General features: G+C 31.5%; 1 protein-coding gene across 43 annotated transcripts in view; it reads left to right on the forward strand.

Moving 5' to 3' along the window:
• LOC140445580 (uncharacterized) overlaps window positions 1-21,861 on the forward strand; it is a 538,348-nt gene that overhangs the window by 67,590 nt on the left and 448,897 nt on the right. The window contains exon 5 of one of the 43 annotated variants that reach the window (XM_072537749.1): window positions 20,600-21,191. The exons of the other annotated variants lie outside the window; for them this stretch is intronic. Within the exon in view, the coding sequence (XP_072393850.1) occupies window positions 20,600-20,844 (245 nt within the window). The 3' untranslated portion in view covers window positions 20,845-21,191. Of the gene's footprint in view, window positions 1-20,599; window positions 21,192-21,861 lie in introns of those variants that run through there. 43 annotated transcript variants of the gene reach the window in all.

Genomic DNA, 21,861 nt, shown 5'->3' on the forward strand with positions numbered 1-21,861 from the left:
AATACTCAGGAGCGTATTGTTTACGTTGTTAAGTGAATTTTAAAAATATATATGTACTAAAAAAAGTATTATGTATTATCAAATTTATGTTTTTGTATATATTTGAAACAATTACGTGAAATTTATTTAGCTTTTAAAATTAGTAACGTATGTAGAAGTGATAGAAGATGTAAGAAGACTATTTTCGCCTTCTATATTTGTCCTAATCCTAAAGCACGGATTCTTAGCGCTAATAAGTGCTTTTATGCATACAAAGACTTAATGAAAAGTAAGTTACTGAATCGTGAGTCTAAGCTGAGAATCTACAAAACTGTAATTAGACCAGTGGTCACATATGGATGTGAAACGTGGACCCTCTCAACCATTGATGAAAATCAACTGAGAATATTTGAGCGCAAAATACTAAGAAAGATATTTGGACCAACCCAAAGCCACGAAGCTGGATGAACTAATTCAGAGCGCAGATACTGTTAGATTTGTAAAGTCACAAAGACTAAATTGGCTTAGTTACCAAGAAAGAATGCCAGATAATCGAGCTGTAAAAGTAGTCCAGAGATGGAAGCTCCAAGGAAACAGAACAAGAGGAAGACCCCGTAAAAGATAAATAGACGACGTAGAGAGGGATCTTAAAACCATGAACATCAGGCAGTGGCGAAGGAAATATCCGACAGGGCATAATTTAAGAAGATTGTTAAACAGACCAAGACTCACAAAGGGTTGTTGCGCCATTAGAAGAAGAAGAAGATATTTGTCCTAATAGCAAGAAACAAAATCGTTATCACTAAACTATTTGGCTTAGTTACCAAGAAAGAATGCCAGATAATCGAGCTGTAAAAGTAGTCCAGAGATGGAAGCTCCAAGGAAACAGAACAAGAGGAAGGCCCCGTAAAAGATGAATAGACGACGTAGAGAGGGATCTTAAAACCATGAACATCAGGCAGTGGCGAAGGAAATATCCGACAGGGCATAATTTAAGAAGATTGTTAAGCAGGCCAAAACTTACAAAGGGTTGTTGCGCCATTAGAAGAGGAAGAAGATATTTGTCCTAATAGCAAGAAACAAAGTCGTTATCACTAAACCATTTGTTGAGAAACAATATATTGGAAATTCCCAAATAATTGAAAAAGGTGGAATTGTGTCGCAGAGTAAACTAAAGCATTTATTATTTTATGTTTAAATGTAAAGTTTAAGTGTTGATAAAATTAATGGTTTATTATTACTATAAATTTTCTTTTTTTGGCTTAAATATAAAATCCTTCAGGGTCTTATCATTAATTACCGTATACCTTTTTTTTTATCTAGTGGCAAATTATTCTCGCCCATATATTACTACGATACTGCAATCTGGGTAAAAAAAAAACACTTTGTCTTGTAATGTAATAAGCTTTGTCAAATATTTTACTGATAAGGATGTTGTAATAAGTGGTATTCCAGCTAAGGTATATTTAAATAAAAAAGTCAGTATGTATTGTTAAACTGCTACAGATCTCCTTTTGGTAATGTTAATAATTTCTTTAAATCCTTAGAGGTGTCTTTGATAATCAAACCTAACATCACTAATATATACCTAATATATTATGAAACGATTCATCTGAAACGAATTTGAACTACAATTCACTTGTAGAAATACACTCCTTACACATATTCACGTAAATTGATTTTGATAATTTGAGCATACTGTATGCATATTTTGCTTTTTTGTTAGTCCATATAATCCGATGTCTAAATTATTCGGTTGCGTTATGGCCGATCCCACATATTTGTTTAGAAATTTCTTAGCGCTAGGGAAAGAATAGTTGTACATATAATTTGTAAAAAATCTTCAGTACAAAAAAACGCTACCATTCTCACTCTTGCAAAAAAATTGTACGTCACTGGAAGACCAAAAATAACTCCGACTGCTTAACCATTTCCTGGAATTTAGTGTCTACATTTTTGATATTCAACTATAGAATAATTAATTTCGTATACCTTTAAATAATTCATTGTGTTTTTAGTATTTAGTTAATTTTAAATTTTCTCGCAGTTAATTCAATGGAATGGAACGTTGAGAAGACTTTAGATTTTATCGGAGAATACCGGACACATCACGTGCTTTGGCGAACATCCCACGCTAATTATAAAAATAAACAAATTAGGCGAGAAGCGCTAACTTCGATGTCTGACAAGTTTTAATCTTGATGCAAAGACAATATTAAATAAAATCAAAAGCCTCAGATCATATTTTCACCGAGTACATACGAGAGTAATAAAAGAGAAGAGTGGTTCATCTGCTGATGAAACGTATCAATCTAGTTGGTTTTGCGTACCAATCATTGTTATTCATTCTGGATGGAGACGCTACAAAAAATGAAAATGAGACAATTAATGAAGATATCGATTTGGTAAGCAGAATATTTGTATACATGTAAATTAGGCTATTCACTTCTGTGATTACGAATTCTTGTTACGAAACACGTTTTTTCTCTTTTCTAAAATATTCAGTGAACTGATTTCTACTTCGTTTAGATGACCTTTTAGGTTCTCTGGAGAATTTAGTTAAATTAACCTGTCATAGTGTATACCCATTCCGGGATTCTGGAACCCTATACTAGTTTGTACAGGTCTAGTGGATGGTTACCATATGTTTTTAGACTTCCTGTTGGTCTCCAAAATGTGTTAACAGCCTGTGATCTAATGACTTGTATCATGCAAGTTGTAGTTGACTGTTTCAAATTCCCTGCTACAAAGTCCTGCAGCGTAATTCTCCATGAAACATCCTTATTGAATGCAGATGCTTTTCTTGTTTGTTTTCCGCACTACTTTAGCTCTATTAGTGCATATCGGTCCAATATAGTAAATTTCATGATTTTGGGCTTCTGGGCGCTTATGTTAAACTCTATATTTGAAGGCCATTCTGTAACAACAGTCAGGATCTATTGGATTATATCTCTGACTGTGATATTAAAATTGCCTCTGGCTAAGATGATCAGGTCGTCCGCCTAGCCCATCACATGATATTTGTCTGTTCTGAGTCGCTATCAACCCACCTATGAACAGATTCCACAAGTAGACCGTAATTTCCACAGCCAAAAGACACAAAAGCATCAAATTAAATAATTTAACCATTCAAAAATTGTATGTTAAATATTGAAAATTAGGTTTACAGAAGTACTATGATTTTAAGCTTATAAACATTTAAAATAACTCAGAAGCTTCAACATATTATAGGAAGTTAATATTTTTTTATTCGAAATGTTGGCATTTTTACACGAATTTAAAAAAAATATAAAGTCCTAAGACCCTTAAAACTCCATTTAGCACTTTTTTCAATTCACCGGGGCTTTGGTTATAAATTCATAACTTCAAATTTATAAAAGTCGCAATATCCCCGGTTCTAATCAACGAAAATTTATGTTTTTTTTTTAATTTGGGGTACTTCGTGGCATAGATCATAAACATGCATTTAATTAATCGGTGAATTGTTTATGTAACCGAGTAATTGGTTTAAACAATTTAAAATAAATATTTGTGTTGTAAAATTCTATTATTATTATTAGTAGAAAAAGTTAAGCTAAAGGCAACTTAAAAATATTTGTATTATAGTTATAAATAATATCTTTTAACAATAAATTTTACAAATAATTTAATGTTTTATTTGAAAATCAAATCTATACGGGTTAATTTTTAATGAGTTATGATTATTATTTTCACAAGTACTTTTCTTGACTCAAAAACATTACAAATATATTTTAAATAAATTAATTGTTATAAACTTTCTATAATTATAAATAAAAATAGTAAGGAAGGTTACTTAGGACATAAACTGTATCGAAAGCCTTCACACACGGACAGATACTTAAACAGGAACTCAAATCATCATCCAGGCCAAAAACAAGGTATCATCAAAACTCTGGCGGAGAGGGTGAAGAGAATTTGTGAACCACAGCATCTATAAAGTGAACTTGTTCATATTGAAAAAGCGCTCACCTCTAATGGTTATATGAGAAGAGAAATACATAAAGCGATGAACAACGTCTCTAGAAGAAAGAACGAAGAAACAGAATGTATAGGCAAAGCGTTCTTGCCCTATATATCGGGGGTAACGGGCATTGGGCGAATACTTAATAAAGCCATAGTAAAGACTATTTTCAAGCCTACAAAGAAAATCAAGGACTTGTTTAGGATCGTTGAATGACAAACGCGGCCCATTAGCAACGGCCGGAGTATACCGAATACCAGGCACATGTGGAACGGTATATGTGGGAACCACGATAAGACACACAAACACAAGGAAAAACGAACATAAAAGCCATTGTCGTTTAGGACATATCGACAAATCTGCCGTTGCCGAACACGCTTTGGGAAGCGGAGAACATCGGATACTGTTTGAAGAAACGCAGATGCTGGATAAAACATCATAGTACTACCCACGGTTGTATCGGGAAGCGGTAGAGGTATATAAGCACCCAAATAAATTTAATCGGATAGAAGAAGGACTAAAAATCAACAAAACATGGATACCAATATTAAAATCCACAAAAACCCTTCCCGCCAAACACGAAGAAAGAAAAATTGCTACAAACGACGACACGCCCCCTCACGCCGAAACCAGTGGAGGGGAGGCGAGTAGAAAATATAATATCAGAAGACAACGGCCTAACAGCCCGAACAAACAGTTTAACAATAGATATTTAGTTATAATTGTTTAAACAAATTACTCGGTTAAATAAATAATACACAAATTAACTAATTACATTTTTTATAATCTATGCTACGAGGTACTCCTAATTAAAAGAAACATCAATTTTCGTTGAAGAGAATCAGAGATATTGCGACTTTTATAAATATGAAGTTATGAATTCAGTTTTTGAAAAACTCCCCTCTACAAACAGGCTGTCACTACTTGTTCTGACACTATATCCTCCAATAACTTTTCCTGTATCACACGGCTTCATTTTCGCCCAATAGTCTACCTTCATCTAAAACTTCGATGTTAGTTGTTCTTGGTATATTGTAAAGTTGTGTTGCTTCCCAAGAAATTATTTAAATTATTGAAATTAAAACAATAACTTCAACTGTCGAAAGCAAAATACTAATTGGTTTGTTTCCACATTACTTGTTTATTAAAGTATGTTTGTGTAGAGTGGTATCTGTGAGCATATGTTTTTAGTGATGTTTTTTATTGATAATTTTTCATTTTATTTGTTTATTTAATGTTTATTTAATTGTATTTAAAACGTTAAAAAAATTTTCCGTTAAATTATATTAAGTCATTTTATATACAGAGTGTCTCAACAAGAATTGTCCATATAGTAACTGGAGAAATGGCACAAAATACAAAGATTGAACCTAAAACACTTAAATAAAATATTCCTCCTTACCGAGATACGAGTGTTTTATTATAAATATTATAAAAGGTTTTAGCATTTTATTGTTTGGAAAACCTTTCAATATTTTTTGTTCAAACTTAACAAACAGTTGACACATATTAGGAAACTTTAACTAGTGTTAAAAAATAGTTTTCCGCTGTTACCAGAGACGTGCTGTAGAGAAAGATATTTCCTTTTTTCCTTCACAATCTACGACACTGTCGTAATAATCATTTCAGCATGTTTTTTTATTCTTCGTTACTTTTTTACTTAAAAATCATCCTTTTGTCTCAATGAGATAGAGTAAATAGTTTTTAAAACATTTGCGTTTAACGCAGCTTGAGTGATAACTATGTACTAATAAAGTTATACAATTAAGTAGATTCAGTAGATTCCATTTCAAATGATTTTTTCGTATTAATGTTTTAGTTCATAAAAAATCAAAACTATGATTTTTATTATACTAAAACAATTTTTCTTGGTAGATTTTCGGATCGAGCTCGTTAAGAAAATGATGAGTACATAAAACAAAGCTATTTTCAAAGCTATTACTTCATTTCATTTTTGATACAGAAAAATTTCTCCTAACCTTGTTCTCCTAACCTAAGAAATATGTTCGGTTCATTTCTAATAACATTTGCGGCATTCTGTATTTGTTACCATAATTCTTGTCTTGTTCTTGGGTATTAATTTCTTGAGCATGCACAAGTGTCTTCATATGCCCCCAAAAATAAAAATCTAAGGGATTAAAATCAAGACTCCGAGTAGGCTATGGAAACTCACTTCCTCGCCCTATCCATCTAGAGGAAACTAATTGTTCAAATAATTTCGTACTACCAAGGGAAAATGTGATGGGAAAATGTATATTGCATAAACCACATACCTCTTCTTTGGTTTAATGGTAACTCTTCCAGTTCATCAAAAAGGGTATTTTGAAGAAATTCCAAATACGATTTGCCGTTGAAATTTGAAGGTAATTCAAAGGGCCCCATTAAATTATCTCTAAAAATTCCACACCAAACATTTATTCTCAGTTCATGTTGAAAGTGTACTTATTTGACGGCATGTAGATTTTCGTTATCCCACAGGTGACAATTTTTTCAGTTATAACTGCCTCTATGTGTGAAAGTGGCTTTATCAATAAAAAGAATATTGCAAACGAAATTGTTATTTGCATTTGTCCTATCCATAATAAATTCTGTGATTAGAAAGAGAAAGATCTGTGATTAGAAAGCTCTGCACTGGAGTAAAATGGTAAGGTCTTAAGTATTCTTTGTTTAATATTCTGCAAACTGAAGCATGGATTATTCCAGTTATTGCTCATAAACGTCTGGTACTTAATTGAGGTTCATTAGCAATTCTTACTAACACATCATCCTTCTGATTTACTGTAATTATTTTGGATGTTCTAGATCTCGCTTTGGATGGAATTGACCAGTTTCCGCTAACGAGTCGTAAATATTTTTAAAAGTCCTGTAATGGGGCTATATATTTGTAAATAATTTTGATCAACAGCAGCAGAAAAAAAATATGATAACTATTAAGATTCATGAAAATTTACGATTAGAATTAACAAACTTTATCAGCAACTTGGTTAAATTATTAAAGACACTCATGTGAAATAATCAAAAAAATAAGAAAAAACAATAAAAATGCTGAAATGATTATTACGACAGTGGCGTAGATTCTGAAGGGTAAAAGGGGAAGTATCGATCCCTACAGCACGCCTCTGGTAACAGCGGAAAATTACCTTTTAACACTAGTTAAAGTGTCTCAACGTGTGGTAAACTGTTTATCAAGTTTGAATAAAAAATATTGGACGGTGTTCCAAACAATAGTCTAAAATAATTTTAGAATATTTGTAATAAAACACTCTGTATCTCGGTAAGGAGGAATATTTCATTTAAGTGTTTTAGGTTAAATCTTCGTATTTTGTGCTCCCGTTACGATGGACAATTCTTAATGAAACACCCTGCATACAAATATTAGTCTAGTATAATATTCACATAATATGGATAAAAATAACCCAAAAATTCAATTTCATTTTAACATTTTCATTTTTATTATAGTTTCTCTATCGTTACTAGTGAAATACTAGAGCCAACATTATTCAAAAACCAGGAAAATTTTTGAAATTTCTGACGAAATTGAAAATAAGCAGCAAAGACAGTAATAAACTTACTACTGAATATCTCAGAGGACACCTGCGACAAACTAAATTGGATGACTGAAAACTGTATAGAACTTGCTCGTTGAAATTGTGCTGCTTGGATTCTTCGGCAATATCTCGGAAATATCTCCTTATGATTCAATAGCAACAATTTATTACTAAATGAGAATATAATTATTCTAATTAATAAAGATTATTAACAAGTTATCAATAACTTTTTTTGTGTCGTTATTTTCTGCATTTTCGTCCTACTTCTATCCAACCTATATAATTTTCCTCACTCTATATGTCCAAATAAATAACTGTAAAAAGAAAAATGTTCGTATCACAACGGTATTACACTATTTTTATTGTTTTAACGAAGGTCTTTTAATAGTATAATAATTTATTTAACCCTCTGAATTCTATGTCAGTTGATCTCGACTGGTAGGAGATACAAAAAATGTGAGGCCTTGGCCATTTTATGTAATGAAATTCCTTCAAGTTGTAGCATTACGGATGTACCTCAGTACCACAGCATATCTGTGGAAAAATCTCCGATTTCACGTAAAAATCTTATACAGGTTTTTGAAGGTTTTAAAAGGTATATGAGAGATAGCTGATAACAAATTCTTGAAGACGTACAGCCGATTTTGCTTCGTTTTCTTTAAACAATCATAAAAAGTGAGTTTTTTGCCTATAAAACCTTGTTATATATAAAGCCTAAAAAAATTGTTCAAATAAAAGTTGTAGATCTTAAAAAGTTTTTTAATTTGCGAGTTTCTAAATTAAAATAACACTTAAACACACTTTGTTTGCAGTAATTTATAAATGTTAATACCTTTGTTTTTTAAATAATGGCATGTAATATAACTACTTGAAATTATGGCAATTAATGAGTGATTGAAGTGTGAAATGTTAAAAAATTTTAAATACATATTAAAATTTAAGTCTTGTGCGCACATTACGCCGTCATAAAATTATTGTAAGGATGGTTTACCGAGAAATTCGGATTTTATTTAATTTTATTATATTTAGTAGGTACAAATTTGGTGATTCTTTTAAATACCCTGTTGTTAAGAGAATATTTACACCTCTAATCATCTTTTTACGATTAGCTAACGGAAATTTAAATATGATTTAAATCAGATTCCGTTTTGATCGTCGAATGAACGTCGAATGTACGTTCAACTAACTTACACCTCTAAAGGATTAATGGAATTAGCAGAAAAGCTTTCGCTGTAGTAAAAGGCACGGTAAACTGCACTGGAGTTCTACATAATCTTTTTAATTACCTACTTACATTGTTTAGAATATTTTTGTCCGTCTTATCAGTTAGAGTTAATTTGTATAAAATGAGGAGCAAAAATTCAAATGGAATTTTAAATTTTATTGTTTATTTGGCTATTAATGAATGTATAAATATAATGGTTAACCTGATGTACAATTATTTTCTAAATAACATAATAGTGTACTTTTACACTATTTTTTAAATATATAAATCACCATCGTCACTAAATTCACTACCGCTATCATTATGTAAATCTATAATCACTGGATTAATTTCAATCATTTTATTTTCCCGGATCCACCACTTTTCTAATAATTTTTCACATTTATTTACAGTTTTGGCCCATATTTCTGGAGTTGCAGTTTTAAGAGCTTCTTGCCACTTTCCCTAGCTGCATCGTCACTGTATCCACTGCATCCAACGTGATTATCATAATACGTTTTACATATATCCCAGATGTGTTCGATGGGATTTTAACTGGCAGTGATACGGCGATAACCGTAGTACTTGATGCCCATAACTTGATACAACTTGGTCAACTATATAAACTGTTGGTTTTTAATTACGTTTCGAAATTTTCAGTAACTCTGATTTGAAGGCGTATTTCTGAAAATTGATATTATTTTTAACTAACCAATTTTTTATACTCAGTACGTTCCAAGACTGTTTCGGTTGTTTCTCCAAAATATCCGAATGGTAAGGTGCATTATCTAAAACTATAACTGATGGTTCACTCAGAATAGTTAACAGTTTCTCCTCAAGCCATTTAACAAACATATCTGCATTCATGTTTTCATGGTATTGAGCAGATTTTGATTTTGAAAAAATCAAATTTTTCTGATAAAGGTTTTCTATAAAGCCTTCTTTCTCTCCTGCATGAAGAATAATGTGTCTATTGCCTTCGCTATATGTGTGTTTTATTGATTTTATAATATCGTCTTGCCAAATTCTTTTAATTCCACCCTTTGCAAATATTAATGTCTCATCTAAGTATACGGATGTTGAATTTTCAGATTTAAGTCTAGTATATTCTCTCAAAAATTTAATTATTTTGTGAACCACACTACTCCTTTGGTATAAAAGTAACCTATTTGCTTTTTTTAATTTAAATCCCAAATCTCTCAACACTTTCCAAAGGCTAGTCCTCTTAATCTCAGAAACCTGTCTTTCTTTTATTTTTGGCCAATAAAGTATCTAAACTGACATGTTAATTGTTTTCACGCATTCGATACAAAATATTGCGAATTTCAAATTTTTCTCCATCAGATAAGTCAATGCTCCTAGTGCAGTCACACTATTATCCTAATACGCTGATCAGCTTAAGTCACTAACTTCCTAATGTCCTAATCAGCTTAAGATGGAATACTGGTAGTTCTGTTATGACATTGTGAAGTCACACTCAACTTCTAATACGGTGATTGGCTTGGGTCACTAATTACCTTATATGGTCACGAGTAGTTCGGTGATGACACAAAAACACAGCGGAACGAGAGATAATAATTTGGTGTGATTTAATTATGACCATTGTGAACGAGTTTGATTTAATTTAATAAAATAGCTATATTTACGTAAATACGTGTTTTAGCTATTTTAATAGACGATACTATTTTAATAGACGATATCAGAAGTGTGTTAAAGAACCTACGGTAGAATTTAGTGAACTGTTTTTAATGATAAGTGATTTTTAATGTTAAGTGTCCAAAATGCCGAAAAGGAAAAAGTGCAAGCGAAATAGTAGTTCCAGTAGTGAAACCACAACTATTTCGTCCACCGATTCTTCGCCGAGAAGGGAGTCAAGGTATACGAAAACGAAAAGAACCAGTAAGTCAAAAAAAAGATCTAAACATTCAAAAATAAATAGAACCTATACGTCTTCGCCTTTGCCTCAAATTAAAGAAAATGCCACATAAATAAATTCACCATCTGCATCTTATAATTGTACGAATAGAAACATTGAATCCGTCAGTTTTATTCCTGAATTTGATCCACTAATTGGAGAAATAGATCGATGGATTGAAATAATAGAGCACAATGCTAAGACGTATAGTTGGTCTGATAACTACATTATATTTCAAGCGATTTCTAAGCTTAGAGGTACCGCTAAAACATGGTACGCTAGTTTTATTGAAAATGAAGTTGCATGGTCTCAATTTTCTTGGGCAGAATGGAGATCAGTGTTAGAAAATACTTTTCAAAGTACACGAAATACTTATGATCTTTTTATGGACGTAGCCCATCATAAACCAACAGAGGGTTCTTCATTATATGAATTTTATTTTGAACATTTAACAAAAATTAATAAACTTAAAGTAAATTTTTCCGAGTCAGATAAGATTTCTTTAATAATTGGTGCTATTGGAGACGAACATATTAAATCTGCTATTGAAGTTGCTCAAATCAAAGATTTCAATTTATTGGCAGTTTATTTAAGAAATAAGCTTTATCACAAAAGTCCAGAAAAATTGCCTGATTTAACAAATCCAATTGTTTTTCCAAATCAAAATTTGTACATAATAACAAATTTGTTAATAACAAATTTAACAAGAATAAACCTTGTATGTGCTGTGGAATTCAGGGTCATTTAAAAAAAGATTGTCACCACAGAAATCAAATATGCAGGTTTTGTAAAAATTAAAGGTCATATTGAACAATACTGTTTTAAAAAGAACAAAGAATGTCAAGAGACCAAAGTAAATAAAACGAACAAAAATTTAGAAAAAAATAAAACTGTTAAACAAATACAGTTTGATTCTTCCGAAAATAAATTTAATAAAATTATTTTCTTAAATGAGCACAGCCATACTGCATTCATTGATTTTGGCAGCGATTGTTCGCTAATTTCAAAAGAATTGGCAGATAAGTTTAAATTAGAAATAAAATCATTAACTAAAGATGTAAAACTTTCTGGATTTTTGGGAAATTCTTTATCAGTTGAATATTATGTATTTGCTAAAATAAAAATCGATTTTGTAGAATTAAATATTATGTTGTATGTCATGGATAAAGATTGGGTTAATGACCTTCTAATAGGAAGAAATTTTACAGAAGATGTAAATATTATGTATTATATGATAGATAATAGTTTAACATTTAAATATAAGAAAGACTTAGATAAAGAAATAAGTACAGGAAATATATCTAAACACGAGAAAATGATGTTGGAAAATATTTTGCTAAATCACGAGGACTGTTTTTATACAAATTTGAAAGCTCTAAAAAAATCGCATTCTGTTGTTATGAGAATCGATATTACAAGTTCAGATGTAGTTAAGTTTCGTCCCTACAGAACACCTGCAGCTGACAAAGAAATTTTACAAAAAACAATACAAGAATTATTGGATGCAAATATTATTCGAAAGAGTAATTCATCGTTCGCAAGCCCTTCTTTTCTTATTGATAAAAAAAGATGTAAATTGGGCATGGACATAAGAAGAAACAAAAATTTTTAAAGAAATAAAGAAAGTTATAGTCTCAGAACCAATTTTAACAATATTTAATCCGAAACATGACATAATAGTTTACACGGATGCAAGTAGAGAAGGATTTGGAGGCATAATAACTCAAATTGTTGATGGTCGTGAAAAGTCAATTGCCTGTTTTAGCAAGCAAACCACAAAAGAAGAAAAGAAATATCATTCTTTTGAACTAAAGCTTTTGGCTATTGTCAAAACCTTAGAAAGGTATAGATATTATTTAGCAGGAAGATCTTTTACTGTAATAACAGGCTGCAATTCCGTTAAAAATGCATTAGTAAAACAAACAATAATCCCAAGAATAGCAAAATGGGTTTTGTGTTTACAAGATTTTTGCTTCGAAATAAAACATAAATCAGGAGTACAACTACAACATGTAGATGCCTTAAGTAGGAACTTTAAAAGAACTGAAGCAGAGGAAAATCTTGAAATTAAAGTGATGCTCATCAAAGAAGACGACTATCTAAGAGAAGCACAGGATACAGATACGGAAATAAAAAAAATTAAAGATATTCTTTTGTCAGGAGATCAGGTAAATCATAAGGATACTTTCAAGAAATATGATTTAAGAGGAAACAAAGTTTATAAAATAACGGAATATGGTAGAAGATGGTATGTGCCTAAAAATTGGCAAATTGTCAAAATGAATCATGACGATATTGGACATTTTGCGTTGGATAAAACAATTGAAAGAATAAAAGAACGGTATTGGTTTCCACGAATGCGAAGATTTATTAAGAAATACATTTCGGCTTGTCTTGCCTGTTTATACCATAAACAACCGGGAGAAAAAAAAGCCTGGCTATCTACATTCCATTCCAAAATATGCTAGACCGTTTCATACACTCCATGCCGATCATTTAGGGCCATTTGTGTTAACGAAATCACAAAATAAATACGTCTTGGTTTTGATTGATGCCTTTTCTAAATTTGTGTTTGTTGAAGCTGTCCCAGATACATCAAGTAAACATGTTATTCGTGCTTTAGAAGAAATTTTTAAAATATTTGGTAACACCAAACGAATGATATCAGATGCAGGATCAGCTTTTGTTTCAAAAGAATTTTTGAATTATATGGCAGAGAGAGGAATTAGAGTGTTTACAACTGCAGTAGGAATGGCAAGAGGCAACGGCCAAGTAGAAAGGGCAAATAAAACATTACTGGATACCATGGCCACAATGGGTGCAAAGTTTGAGTCCGATATGTGGGATAAGAATTTAAAAAACATTTAACAAGGAATAAACAGAACAAAACACCGAATAACTAAATCTTCACCCAGTGAAGTGTTTTTCGGGTACAAATTAAGAGTTGATGGAGACAAATACATAGATGATAATGATATGGACATTATTGGTGTAACGTCATTGAGAAAGGATGTAGCTAAACGATTAGAAGAAAACAGAATCAAACAGAATAACGAATTTAATAAAAAAAGATGCTCTCCAGTGAAATATGCAGTTGGTGACCAGGTATTGACAAAAGTTACAAGTTTTTCAGCAAACAATGAAAGTAAGAAGCTTTTAGAAAGTATAGAGGGCCATTCAGGATTGTTGAGGTTCTACCAAATGTTAGATATCGTGTAAAAGAAGATGTACATTCATTAAGAACAAGGCGTCCTTATGAAGGAGTTGTTGGTGGAGAAAACATCAAGAGATTTAAGATTCAAAGATCTTAAAATTATTCAAGTTAGTTACATGATAGTGTAGTCATTTTGTAGAATGACATAAAGATATTCTATTGTTTAAAAGGAATTTGTTTGAATAGCTGGAACTAAAAAAAAAATATATTTTAATTGTCATTCTGAAAAATGACAACAAAGTGTTTCAATGATCTGAATGGATTTATTTGAGTAGTTCTGACTATTTGGGGCAAATTTATTTTACTCGTCATTCTGAAAAATTACAAATAAATGTTCTAATGTTCTGAATGGATTTTCAGTTCGTCATTCTGCAAAATGACAAATAAATGTTTTAATGTTCTGAATGGATTTTCAGTTCGTCATTCTGAAAAATGACAAATAAACGTTCTAATGTTCTGAATGGATTTTCAGTTCGTCATTCTGCAAAATGACAAATAAATGTTTTAATGTTCTGAATGGATTTTCAGTTCGTCATTCTGCAAAATGACAAATAAATGTTCTAATGTTCTGAATGGATTTTCAGTTCGTCATTCTGAAAAATGACAAATAAATGTTTTAATGTTCTGAATGGATTTTCAGTTCGTCATTCTGCAAAATGACAAATAAATGTTCTAATGTTCTGAATGGATTTTCAGTTCGTCATTCTGAAAAATGACAAATAAATGTTCTAATGTTCTGAATGGATTTTCAGTTCGTCATTCTGAAAAATGACAAATAAATGTTCTAATGTTCTGAATGGATTTTCAGTTCGTCATTCTGAAAAATGACAAATAAATGTTATAGTGTTCTGAATGGATTTTCAGTTCGTCATTCTGAAAAATGACAAATAAATGTTTTAATGTTCTGAATGGATATTCAGTTCACCATTCTGCAAAATGACACCCAAATATTTTAATGTCTTGAATGAGTTTGTTTGAATAGCCGTAGCTATTCGAAACAAATTTATTCACATTGTCATTCTGAAAAATGACAGCCATATGTTTTAATGTTTAAAAATGAGCTTGTATGGATAGTTTTAGCTATCTGAAACGAATTGATTTAGACTATGTCATTCTGCAGAATGATGGAGCCTTTCTATAAATTGGCATTCTTAATAATAAAGAACATATTATTTTTTTTTAATAGGTGTTGTACGATCGAGGACGGTCGTGACGTCAGGATGGTCGAATGCAGTCACACTATTATCCTAATACGCTGATCAGCTTAAGTCACTAACTTCCTAATGTCCTAATCAGCTTAAGATGGAATACTGGTAGTTCTGTTATGACATTGTGAAGTCACACTCAACTTCTAATACGGCGATTGGCTTGGGTCACTAATTACCTTATATGGTCACGAGTAGTTCGGTGATGACACAAAAACACAGCGGAACGAGAGATAATAATTTGGTGTGATTTAATTATGACCATTGTGAACGAGTTTGATTTAATTTAATAAAATAGCTATATTTACGTAAATACGTGTTTTAGCTATTTTAGTAGACGATACTATTTTAATAGACGATACTAGAATGTTTACGAGTTGTTTTCTTGTCTTCGTGATACTCAGTCGCAGCAAGATCTTCTCGAGAATCTCTGACAGTCTTCAGTAAAGTTTTTAGCTTACTTTCACTTATCCCGTGTGCGTCACAAACGCATTGATTTATATATAATAATGACTTTAAAGGTCCACGATTGTCTCTTTCTATGGTAAAGTATTTATGCACATTTGCAATTAATTTATCAATATACAACTTACGTCTAGGTATGATGGTCACTTGAAACTACACGTTTGAATTACAATATACTGAGTTTAGATCAATATGACAGAAACTTTCTAAATGTTGTGCTTGGGAGGTAAAATATAATATAACCGCTTACAAAGATCCTAAACACATTAAGCAAATTAGCCTAATGATCATTAGGAATGCCGATTGTAATTTAATTATGTTTGATAAAAAGTTTAGGAATGGTTGGAAACCGTAAATACATAAACAAATTAAAATATTTTCCACAATTATTTTATTTTTAGTACAAGTATTATTATTTGATAATAAAAAGTTAAATATATTTAAACAAAACCCTAACTTTAACCCGTGATCACAGACGTCTGAAAAACAGTACACTCTAACAGACATATATGGTCAATCTAACCACCACTATTTAAATTGACCAAATGTTCTAGTTTACTCCGAAGTATTTTTTAACAAAAATTGAAAGTGATATTTTAGTACTTTGTATATCTACTTTGAATATAAATTATTCTTAACACGGTAGTATTTGTTTCAGAAAAAAATTATTAAACAAGTAGATGAAAGAAATTTACGTTAAATAACATTATGCAAGAATACTATTTATTAAAAAAAAATGTAACAAAATATGCAAAACTATGAACAACGACTTAATGACACATATATTTATTTTATACCTAAAATTGGTTAAAGTGTTAAACATTATGGAGAACACCAGTGCAGTTTCCCATACCTTTTACTACAACGAAAGGTTTTCGGCGAATTCCTTTAATCGTTTAGAGGTGTAAGTTGGTTGAATGTACTGCATTGACCACCCGCTGAGCTTATGGCTGATTAATACTGCAAATCTAAAGTATAATAATCACCTTTAGTCGTTCAATGCGAATGTTAAGTTTTTGTGTACAAGTACTTTTGTTTGTGAAGAGTGAAATATGCAAGATTCTAGCCTGGTTTATTCCTGGATCAGAACATATCTCGAGCTTCTTTGCACCAATGGAAAATTGTTTTGGTGAGTTTTAAGATTGCTATTATTGATCTTTTTTCTTTAGTAAATAATATTTGACTGCTTCCTCAACATTCAAAGTTTAAACAGTTTGAAAAAGTACGTGTTATTGTAGTAGATACAGTCTCAGCGAAAATTTCCGGGGACACACGTTGGGACAGAATTGCATAAGTCAAAATGCAAGAAGATTGGCGAATCGAAAGTTGTTCGTTACCCATTGGCAGTAGACAATCGTTGATGACTTCATCCAATGAACAATATAAATTTAATTCTGTGAAATAACTGGAAAATCATATTTTTAAAAGTTTTTTTGGTAACATATTCCAAGAAAAGTCTTCCCGATTAAAGTACATTGAGAAAAAATTACATACCTCAAATCTGCAACGATACAAAAAAAAATCCAGAAGATAGTGGAAAATCGATACATTTATTTTATTGTAGATGAAACTACAGATTCTTGTGGACGTTACATTATAAATTTATTAGTATGATCTGTTCGTGAAGATGAAGCTAGGAATCTTATTTAATTTAATTATTAAATTTAATTTAATTGCATGTGGACAGTTAGGCAAAACTAACCATTTAAGTATTTCAAGATTTGCTAATAAATTTTTTGCTCCTAATTAGTTCTCACTGAAAACAATTTACTTATGCTATCAGATGCCGCCCCTTGCATGGTTAAAGCTGGTCAACAAATTAAATTAATTTGTGCAAATTTAGTTCATGTAACTTGTTTAGCACATGGATATAACAGAGTAGCTGAACGTATTAGATGTAAATTTCCTGATGTAAATGTGACCCTTTGGACCCTTGACAGTTCCACTTGTAGAGAAACAAATTACCGAATGTACCTTTACCTCCCGAACCGGTATTCACTAGGTGGGGAACTTGGTTGAAAACTGCAATTTTTTATGCTTTTAACATTTCGTCGCAATTAAGAAATTGTGAGGAGTGTTCCCCATAATGTATACCACTTTGCTAAATTTACGGTATAAAATAAATATAATATGTGTCATTAACCCGTTGTTCTCAAACCGTATATCTCAAGCACAACAGTTAGAAAGTTTCCGTCATATTGATCTTAACTCAGTATATTGTAATTCAAACGTATAGTTTCAAGTGACCATCATGCCTAGACGTAAGTTGGATATTGATGAATTAATTGCAAATGTGCTTAAATACTTTACCATGGAAAGAGACAATGGTGGACCTTTAAAGTCATTATTATGTATTAATCAACGCGTTTGTGACGCACTCGGGATAAGTGGAAGTAAGCTAGAAACTGTAATGAACACTGTCAGAGATTCTCAAGATCTTACTGTGACTGAGTATCACGAAGATAAGAAAACATCTCTAGGAGGATTGACTTACATGATGGAGAAAAATTTGAAATTCGCAATATTCGAAATTCGAATGCGTGAAAACAATCAACATGTCAGTTTAGATACTTTACAGACCAAAATAAGAGAAAGACAAGTTTCTGAAATTAAGAGGACTATCCTTTGGAAAGTGTTGCGAGATTTAGGATTTAAATTCAAAAAAGAAAATAATAGATAACTTTTATCCGAAAGGAGTAGTGTGGTTCACAAAAAAATTAAATTTTTGAGAGAATATACTAGACTTAAATCTGAAAATGCAACATTCGTATACTTAGATGAGACATGGATATTTGCAAAGGGTGGAATTAAAAGAACTTGGCAAGACAACAGCATAAAATTAATAAATCACGCAGATAGCGAAGGCAAAAGACACATCATTCTTCATGCAGGAGAGAAAGAAGGCTTTATAGAAAACGCAGATTTGATTTTTTCTTCAAAATCAAAATGTGCTAATTACCATGAAAACATGAATGCAGATATGTTTGTTAAATGGCTTGAGGAGAAACTGTTACCTAGTCTGAGTGAACCATCAGTTATAGTTTTAGATAATGCACCTTACTATTCGGAGATTTTGGAGAAATAGTCTTTTGTGCTTTTGGACTGAAATTCCAACAAACCATGCTTAACAAATCCTTTTTCACTGCCAATGTGAGAAATTATTAATCTACTGCCTTTACCAGAAGGTGGGGAGATACCAGTAAACCAACCTTCCATAAAGGCTTGCCTGGAGCTTAATATATTTTTATCTGACCAAATTTTTTTAGAGTATGACCTGAATTTACCCACGTTTCATCCTGGTAGAAGATTGACCTTCTTTCAGCCCGGAATTTTCGTATGGATCTTAGATAATTTCTTCTCCAACATATTATCTCCTCCCGGTCAATCAAAAGTGATTTTCGGTCTGATTTCTCCCACCGGAAATTTAATTCTTTTAAAACTTGCCACAATTTAGTTCGTCCGATATGAGGGAAATCCGGGTCGGCTCTAACTTCTTGTTAAATTTTGTTTAGGTTTGGTATTTCTTTTTTGAAAAAAAATCCATGAATTTTCCTTCGAATACCATTTTTGGCAAATTCATCAATTTCAATAGGCTTTTTCCCTCTCTTTAAGTGTTCGTTTGTGTTTGGGTTAGCTATACCGTGTTTTTTTCTTTCTGATAGGAACCTATATATAGTTGACTCCCCTACGCCAGTCATGTTGGCACAACTTTCGACTATTTTGCGAACAGTGTTTGTGGGATTCTGAGAAACCAGAGCATCGTGAACATTCAGGGCAATAGTCTTCTCTCTTGGTGAATAGACAGACTTACTGACTGTACGCAACAGTACCGGTGTAAAACTTGATGATGTTGATGATGAAGCCATCACAAACAGTCCAACAAAACGAAACACGAGCGAAAGGTACGTATATGTTCGTAGTTATATGGAATAAAAAATCACTCACGCACTGCATATAATTCGCAAAAGAAATATTCGAGACGCTAATTACTGCCGTAGACGCGGATACACCGACGAGCTGTTAATTACATGCGGCCAAAATCGTACTAAACAAAAAAATTGTTTTTGTTCGTAATAACTTCACCCTTTCAAGTTAAGTTTCAAATATAAACTGAACAGACGGGGCACGTGGCCAATGCCGGCATCTTTATATCCATTATATTATTAAAAATCTGGGGAATTCCATCCTAATTATCTTGCAACGAATAGTACCTTCGGATATGAATTCCAGGTTTTCTAGTAAAGTGATTAAACGCGAAGATTAGTATTGAAATATCCAAAAAGATAATGTATTCTTATTTACAAAATTGTTAATGGTTAAATTCTTATTTTTATTAATATAATATAATAACCAACATTAGCCGTGAAAGTTTTAATTGGTTTTTGCTAAATATATTAGTATTAAGACATTATTAATATTATATATAACAGTATTAAAACATTATATTATTATTTAATGAATAAACACCTCAGGAACGCCTATGATGATACAAATTTTACGACCGTTTTATGACTTTGAGGCACATTTCGTGCTCTCAACAATTTGTGAACGGAGAATAGAATAGAACAGAAAATATGTGGTTTCTCGAAATGTGCATTTTTTGAATTTTTGTAAGTATCTTGATTGATCGCATATAAATCCGCTTCCTAGTTATTACCATTTATAAATTACTGCAAAAATAAGGTTCCTTGGCAATTATCTCGGTCATTTGTTTATGTAATTTAATTTTAAAATTCGCAAATTGAAGAACTTTTTAAGATCTAAAATTTTTATTTAAACCATTTCTCTCTAAAATGCATAAGAAACGTTTTATTGTCAAAAAATAATTTTTTTGAACTACAAAGCCAAATCGGCTGTAACTTTTCAAGGATTTATCATCAGCTATCCCTCATATACCTTTTTTAACCTTCAAAAACCCGTATTTTTTCAGTTTTTTTTCCTTTACTGGATAACTGGCGTGCGATTAAGGCTACACAAAATTCTAATCAATTATGTATATGAATCATACTGCATATGAAATTTTTTTTAAATTAACTGAAAACATTTATTTTATTTTCATTCGCAGTATCTAATAAAAATATTTCTAGGATTTTATGAATTTATTCGAGATGATTCCAAAGAATCTTTAATACTTCATGGACAAGTTTACAAATTCATAAAAGAGAACGGAGCAATCAAATATTGGCAGTGTTTTAAACAAGAATGTGAGGCGACGTGCCAAACTAGGAATGGGAAACTTATCGTTAGGCAAGGATTACATGATCATTCTGTGCCTAGAAAATATATTGCCAAAATGCGGGAAGAAAAGAAAATCATCAAGAAGAAATTGTAGTTTTTTACAACTGCAAAAGTATAAAAAATGCCAATACATTGGTTTTGTGTCAGTAGAAGTATAAGTAAAAATACATTTGTCGCGCATCCAATATTACTACTCAATTATTTGTATGAGACTTGTTCTGAAAATTCTCAATTGGAAGCAAACCACATTGTTTTAGAAAAAAATTGCTTTATAAACGTTCCGCAAACGAAAACATTGTTCAAACGAATGATTTGCCGAATGTGTGACAGGAAATCTCTTGTTGTAAATTCATTGTTTTCATTATCTGTTAACATGTATTTCATAATATTCATTTCTAAATTCACGAAAATCATAAATATAATACTACAAATTATAGTTAATTCACTGAGTTTTTCTTTAAAGAGGTAAAGCTGATGCTCGCCCTAGGGCCTGTACTTTCGTTATATGGTGGTGTGGAACTTCAGGTACTTCACACTTAATGTGCCAATCTGACCTTATTCACTAAACACCTCTATCTCCTACGACATACTCGGGACTACACGTATCCTATTTGTCCAGTTCCTTTTGTTCTTTTAGTTTTGGTTGTTTTGTAGCATCCCCTCATATGCTACTTTCTTTTTTATAATTTCTGTGATAGTCCTTACCGTTATGTTAAAGTATTCTTTGCTTGCTATATTGAACAATTACTATCGAACGCTGAGCCTCATGAGTCATACTTTAAAAGTACTGCTTAAAATAATTCATAAGAAAATATACGAAAAGTTAGAGGAGGAGATTAGCTAGACGCAGTTCGGGAAATGGAATGGCTACTCCAGAAGGACTATTTGCCATCAACATACTGATTCAGAAGACTAATATCAATATTTATGAATAAGCATATCGACAGTAAAACCATAAAGATAATCTAAATATTGTATTGGAACCAAAGGCCATAGTTCAAATTGATAGGCAAAAGTTCGAAGAGATGAAGATTTGTAGAGGAGTTAAACGAGGATGCGTGTTATCGTCACTTTTGTGTCACATTAACTTACATTCTGAAGAAATTTTTCA

The sequence above is a fragment of the Diabrotica undecimpunctata genome, chromosome 7 (assembly GCF_040954645.1).
Source record: "Diabrotica undecimpunctata isolate CICGRU chromosome 7, icDiaUnde3, whole genome shotgun sequence".
Classification (NCBI taxonomy): domain Eukaryota; kingdom Metazoa; phylum Arthropoda; class Insecta; order Coleoptera; family Chrysomelidae; genus Diabrotica; species Diabrotica undecimpunctata.